This window comes from Phodopus roborovskii, unplaced genomic scaffold (assembly GCF_943737965.1).
Source record: "Phodopus roborovskii unplaced genomic scaffold, PHOROB, whole genome shotgun sequence".
NCBI classification, from domain to species: domain Eukaryota; kingdom Metazoa; phylum Chordata; class Mammalia; order Rodentia; family Cricetidae; genus Phodopus; species Phodopus roborovskii.
Genome location: NW_026125543.1, coordinates 6479295 through 6486099, shown reverse-complemented (window position 1 = coordinate 6486099; position 6805 = coordinate 6479295). Strand labels below are relative to the sequence as shown.

At 43.4% G+C, this 6805-nt stretch overlaps 1 protein-coding gene across 1 annotated transcript; it reads right to left on the bottom strand.

Annotated features, from left to right (window-relative positions):
• Positions 1–3856: 3856 nt before the first annotated feature.
• P2ry1 (purinergic receptor P2Y1) lies at positions 3857–5564 on the bottom strand. The gene has a single exon (XM_051177028.1). The coding sequence runs from the start codon at positions 5547–5549 to the stop codon at positions 4428–4430; it is 1122 nt and encodes a 373-aa protein (XP_051032985.1). The 5' UTR covers positions 5550–5564; the 3' UTR covers positions 3857–4427.
• Between the last annotated feature and the right edge of the window lie 1241 nt (positions 5565–6805).

Here is a 6805-nt window from a genome sequence, read left to right as displayed (position 1 = left end):
AGAACCACCTGCCTCTGCCTCCTAAGTGCTAGGATTAAATGCACGCACCACCACCACCCAGCCACTCTGTGTATTATGTGTTAAATGTGAGGAAACTTTTGAGCAAGAACAGTGTAATAACACAGACACCATCACTACGTTTCATAGTTTTATTGAACCTTTCTCAGTTTTTGTCTGTAATTCTGATGACCACAATTATGAAGCACTTCTGTTACTATAAATAGCAGATACAAGGTTGGCTGCCATGCCTTAGACACCACACACACACACACACACACACACACACACAGACACACACACACACACACACACACACACACACACACACACACACACAGGGAGAAACATGGGAGATTCTGTAGCCTCCTACAGTCAAACAATTTTGTGGCTTTTGCAGGAAGTATACCTCTTCTTTATTACAAAGACAATTATATGCAATCAGTCCAAATTTGCTGAACACCACTGAGGCACATGAACCCAAGAAGGCTCAAAACATCAAGTAACACTGTTACATACCACTCGAAAGCACTGGTAATCACAAAGAAATCTACTTGGATTATCTATATTAGAATCACAGACATTATAAAAATAAAATTTTCTCTCAAAATTGCTAAGACATAATTCAAATGCACAAATTTTGATATGTAACATAAATTCACCTTCATTAAAAATGTGACAGAATTTAGCAGCCAAATGATACAGTTATCACTAAAAATGTAGACATTAAAGCTACTAACTTCCCAAAGAGAACAGATTAAATCAATTGCAATTGCTGAACTTGTTGGTAGTGTTACATAAAAACCCCACCTCAGAGAACTTAAGGTTGCACTGTGTTACCATAAGAAGAAAATAAAATACAAAGCTTCAAGATCTAACAGAAAACTATCCGCTATACTTTTCTCTCCCTGTTTCACTAAAGTTTGTCTTTAAATTCTTAAGTTATAACTATAATGCCCAACCCACTAGACTTCTAAATCAACAATTTTGAGTAGGAGACAAACCTTCACCCCTTGGCAGTGGAAGCCCTGACCATAGTTGGGGCAATATTTTAAACTTTCTGAAAAGACAAATCAACTTTCTAGAATATAAATGTAATTAATATATATGTATATATATGTATTATCATAATGCAGAAATTGTCTAAAACATTCTACACTCACTATGATAATCTAATCTTATGATAATCTAATACCAAATTATGTCTGTAGAATAAGAACCCTAAATAAAAGGAAACCATGCAAATCCAAAATCCAGGGAAAATTAAACACATGATAAAGCATATTTGTTTAGATCCAAATAGAAACTAGTCTTAAATGTTCAATACTAATATCTGAAAAAAATCTTAAATATAATTGTCACTTTATCTACCATTATATATTATTATAAAATGTGCCAGTGTGACATTTGACTATTATACATTGCAATAAATAGAATTTACATCGGTATGTTTACATTCAAGAAAGTTTTACAGTCTGTACAGCTGAAGGCCCATGAGCTTCATCAATAAATATTCTTACAATAATTGCATCACATCTTCTAAGTCCTCCCACTAGTTGTATTCTAGCTATTGCTAAGTAATGGTATCTGTCATATCAAAAGCTGGTTTAGTGTCCTGGCTGAATAAGTAGAGACTTTCAGGTTTCAACCTGTCCATACCACAGTTGATGAAAACTAAGAATTTTATCCAAGGACTAGATGGGAGAGTCCTAGGAGATACAGAAACATGTTCCAAATAGTTCTCATTGTCTGCTTTTCAAGATTTGCCACACTACCAATAGTGTCAACATGTGATGTCCTGTCACCTTTGCTGTTCATGAAGAATGGGCTTCAAGTATCAGGAGACCAACAACTTCTCAGTATCCACAGTGGTTTTAATTTTGAATTCTCACTCACGTGCTAAGTTTCTTCGTTATCACTTCAGTTCAATATAAGTTCAAAGCCATCTTCTAAGAGTCAAAGAGCAATTTGTAAGGAATAGAAACAAAACCAACAACAAACAGAAATCCTTGTACTTGGAATAAAAACAGTTTCGTAGTGTGAAATTTAGTGGCTTGCTAAATCTTACAATTTCGGTGTCATCCATGAAAACGTCAACAGATCTATCTCTACTATGGACATGCTTATTCATGTCAGATGGCCTTTTGGCGAACAACGTGTTGCTTCATTCTGACATGTGCATGCACAGGTTATCTCAGGGACTTCTTTTGAACAAGAAGAAGTTGGCACAGTCAGTCTTATTACTATGTTAAATGATGAAGCAAGTTCAGGAAGAAAGTGTTTTTCCTCAGGGGCTGTTTCTCAGTGGTTGACCTCTTGCCTAGTATCCACTAAGACCTGAGCCCAAGCCTCAGAATGAAGAACATGGCAAAGTTCCCCTCACCAAGACACACTCCCAAGGAACGATTTATGAAAGTTGAAACACTGCATTTAACACATATCTGAGGTCAGGCTGGAATCCTGAGACTCAAATGGAGAAATCTGTATTAAATAATGAGAAAGTGATAAAGACATATGGATCACTGAACTGTGCCTTTATAAAATTTCCATTTGGATTAGTTTAACAAAATTACTTTTGAGCCACTGAACATTTATGAAGTGTCAACATAATGTGGATGTATTTTAGATTTTGTCTGTAGGATTCGGAAACAGAAAATGCTGCATGAATCTTCCCACTTAGGAACTCTGAAAACCTCAAAAGTGGGAGACCCTGAAAGTGTCTTCTTCAGGTAAGACTGAATGTGGGAAAGAATCACCAGATAGGAAGGCTAAATGCAGCTTTTCTTCATGGTCCTGAGTAAAATGATACTGGGCCAAGAAAAAAACCCAAAGATCTCCCAGATTGCCAGTCACTTGTATGTGAAAACTAACACCAAACCCTGAATTTTATGTCATTATATCCTATGAGGCACAAAAGGTCTTTTTTTTTTTTTCCTTAAAAAGTGCTTTCTGCCATCATTTACAAACTCAGAAGACTGGTGGTCTGTAAAGAATACCTTTCACAGCTAAAGTTCCATGGACATCAGATTATTTATTTGTGACTATTTTATTTCCTCATTATTTTAATTGAATTAAAGCTGACCATTCCAAGGACTACAAATGTAGCAATTCGTTATTCAGTGGAAATTATTTTTAAATTTCAATATCTTTTACAAATATTCCACTACTATGTAACAGGCAAGGGTAGAAAACACTGGCTATCCCTTAACTACAAAGGGCTCAATGAAAACTATCAATGGTCTTCTTTACAGTTTTATGCTGTCTCAGGTCCTTAGAAGTTATGATATTAAAATCTGTCAAAAGATTACAGCTTTCCATCCTCTTGTCACACCTACGACATTCACATTTCAGCCTGCATTTAATATTTTCAAGTATGTTGAAGAAACAAAAAGAACCTTCTCATTCTTCTAGAATTCTCCCCCACCCCCACGCCTATCTGCATTGTGAATGTCTGTCAACCATGGCCCTCTGAAACTCTGACCTCCTGCTCAATAGCCCTCCATCTGACAGTCCTTCTGCTTCACCCAACCAACTTTCAGTCTAAAATTTAACTGTGATTTCTCAAAACTGTTTTCACAGATGTGAGTGAGCACTTCTCTTGGAACACAAAGTCCAAAGACATTGCACAGCAGTGGTTCGAGTGAAAATTTTTTATCTCAGGAATCCTAACGGTCCACAATGTTTATAAGAAAAACACATGCACTTCAATTATTTTGAGTGTATTTTGCCAACAATATAACATCCGCAGCCTCCCATCACCAAACATTAAACAAGAAATGTGCAGTAATCAGCTTTCCAAAAATAACTGGAAATACTCATTTTCCACACATAAAAGTCCAAAAATAACTGGAAATACTCATTTTCCACACATAAAAGTTCATTGATTTTATTTTTCTATTCAATTCCCCAAAGACATTATCAGCCACCATCTATGCTTCTGAGGAACTGAAAGACATATACCACAGGCATCTGCTGACCAGTGTTTCATTATACTATGCCAAATAGTTTTTGAAAGTATAGATTTTTGTTCATATATACCATGAGTTATTCACAGCAACAGAGGCTGGACAAATCACAAACTCAAATTCCAGGTGGCCAGTTTTCTTGGAGAAACTTTTAATATCAAATTTGCTCTGCTACACATGCACACACACTTTAAATAGAAAAGCCTGGGAATTTCAAAGGAAGAAGAGGAAGTGTTTATCTAGGTAGTACTGTTTGATTACATATACTTCTAGTAAGTAAGAAGGGAGCTTACAGGAGAGATAAACGTGAATGTGTAACAAATTGATGCTTTTTTTTTTTTTAACTGACTACTTTCTTGTTTGCAGTATTCTCTAACATTACTAGGAACCTAAGGAGAAGCAAAGCATCTGGTTCTGGGAGCATCCTACCACATTACAAAAGTGAGGTGTTTGGGTCTTGCGCCTTCACAAGCTGGTGTCTCCATTTTGCTTGAACTCGGATAAAATATTGAGAGTCATTTCTTCACTCTTGGATTGTAAATTGGCCTCACTCCTCCTGGAAGCTTTCCTGGTGGCTCGGGACAATCTCCTTCTGAAAGTATCTCCAGCCAAGAAATAAAGAATGGGGTCCACACAGCTGTTGAGACTTGCTAGACCCCGTGTCACCTGGTAAGTGGCATAAACCCTGTCATTGAAAGCACACATTTCTGGGGTCTGGAAATCGAGACGTGCCCGCAAATTCATCGTTTTCATCACATGGAAAGGGATGTAAGATACAGCAAACACCGTCAGAACAATTATTACCAGGTAAATGGATTTCCTTCTGAGGGGAGAGTTGTCCAGGTCTTTGTAAATCAGAGCTCTAACAATTAATCCATAACAGCCCAAGATCAGCACCAAGGGGATGCAGAACATGGCCACTGTTGTGCACATACTGTAGATGAAATAACTTCGTAGGTAATCATCAGTGGTGGTATCATAGCAGGTGATGGTTTTGTTCTTCCGAATCCCAGTGCCAGAGTAGAAGAGAATGGGGGAGATGGCCACCACCACAATGAGCCACACCAGCACACTGACATAAATGGCATTCTTCTTTTTGAGTCTGCCCAGAGATTTGAGAGGGTATACCACGCCGCTGTACCTGTGTGCACTGATGCAGGTGAGGAACAAGATGCTGCCATAGAGGTTTACATGGAAGATGAATCTCTGCAGCTTGCACATAGCATCCCCGAAGATCCAGTCAGTTTTGTTGAAGTAGTAGAAGATGAGGGCTGGCAGGGTGAGCACGTACAAAAAGTCGGCCAGAGCCAAGTTGAACATGTACACAGAGATGCCACTCCAAGGCTTCATGTGGAAAACGAACATCCAAATAGCCACACTGTTGCCAAGGAAGCCTATGATGAACACTAAGATGTAGACCGCCGGCAGGTAGTAGAACTGGAAGCCGGTCTTGGTCAGGGCACATCTGAACGAAGAGGCAACTGCTGCTGTGGAGGCTACTGTACTGTTTCCCCAAGGCGAGCCCAGGCCAGCCAGAAAGGCTGTGTCCGTCCCATTGGGGACAGCCGGCCAAGGCACCTCGGTCATCTTTTGCTCTCCAACTCAAGCAGCAACTCGGAGGGGCAGACCGTGGCGATCCGGCAATGTCGAGAGGCTCAGAGCGCATCGGAGGATCGGGTGAGGGGAAGGGACAGCGCGCGGGAGTTCCCCACGGGTCGGGGCGCGCGGGGGCTTGCCCACGCCAGCTCTGGCCGCGCGATCGTCCCGGGCCATGAAATTCACCCTGGAGTTGAGACTGAAGGACGGGCGGGCAACTTCCCGGTCCAGCTGGCGGCGCAGAGGTTACACAACAGGACGCGCAGGGCACCTCGACCAAGTTTGTAAGTGCGCTCCCGCGCAGGGCAGCAGCAGATCGGCGCTGCACTGCGCGCCCAGGGCGCGGCGGGGTCAAGTCCAAGTCGTTTGGCGGTTTCCAGTGGCGAGAGGGCGCAGGCCGGCCACCTCCCCGCATCAATCAACTTTGCCTGGCCATCTGCCTACTCCCTACCTTGCAAGCCCGGACCTTCTGTGGGACCACCGCGCCGCCGCTTTTTCCGGCCGCGTTCCCAGCCCGCGCTCAGCCTCGGGGGTCCTTTCAAGAGCGCGTGGCCGCGGACCTGGCGCTGCTAGCCTGCACCCTGCTCGCCGTCCATGAAAGCTGCAGCCCCTGCAGCCCTTCCCGAGGCTCTTCTGAGTCTCGAGTGCACCGGGGCAGGAAAGAGAGTCAGGCTCCCAGAGGGGTGGGCGGAGCCTAGGAGCCCCAGCGAGTCCGAGCTCCGCGGGGAGGAGAGGGGCGTGTCTCAGCAGTGCAGGCTCGTGGCGGCGGGCTCTGGGCTGGGCGCTGAGGGCGGGAGGTGGCCTCTGGAGGCAGGGATCGTGGTGCCCCTGCACGCCTGGCACGGCGGCCAACACTCGAATCAATGATCAGAACAAAAGGTATGCTAGGGCAGCGATGGGTATTGGCGAGCGATTGGTCAGAGGGCTTTCCTCAGCCCTCCACCAGCTAGCTCTGCAAAGTGAAGTTGCTGACACACTGAAAAGCTTCTGGACGCTGTCAGCCTTCTGTCTACAGCTTTGAGCTGAGTGGCCTAGGCAGACTTCTCCAGAGCCTCTGGGAACTCGCAAGGTGTTTGCAGGCTCCAGACAGCCAGCAGTTTGCAGGTGGGCACGCCCTGGCCCTGCACAGCGCCTTGCTTTGCCTAGCGCGTGTAGGAACCTGCTGATCTCAGAGGGTGCCAGCTCTGAATGAGTGAGGGCGGTAAGCGGCATGGGCGAGTCGCGTTCTGCCCTTTGTGTCTGTTTGT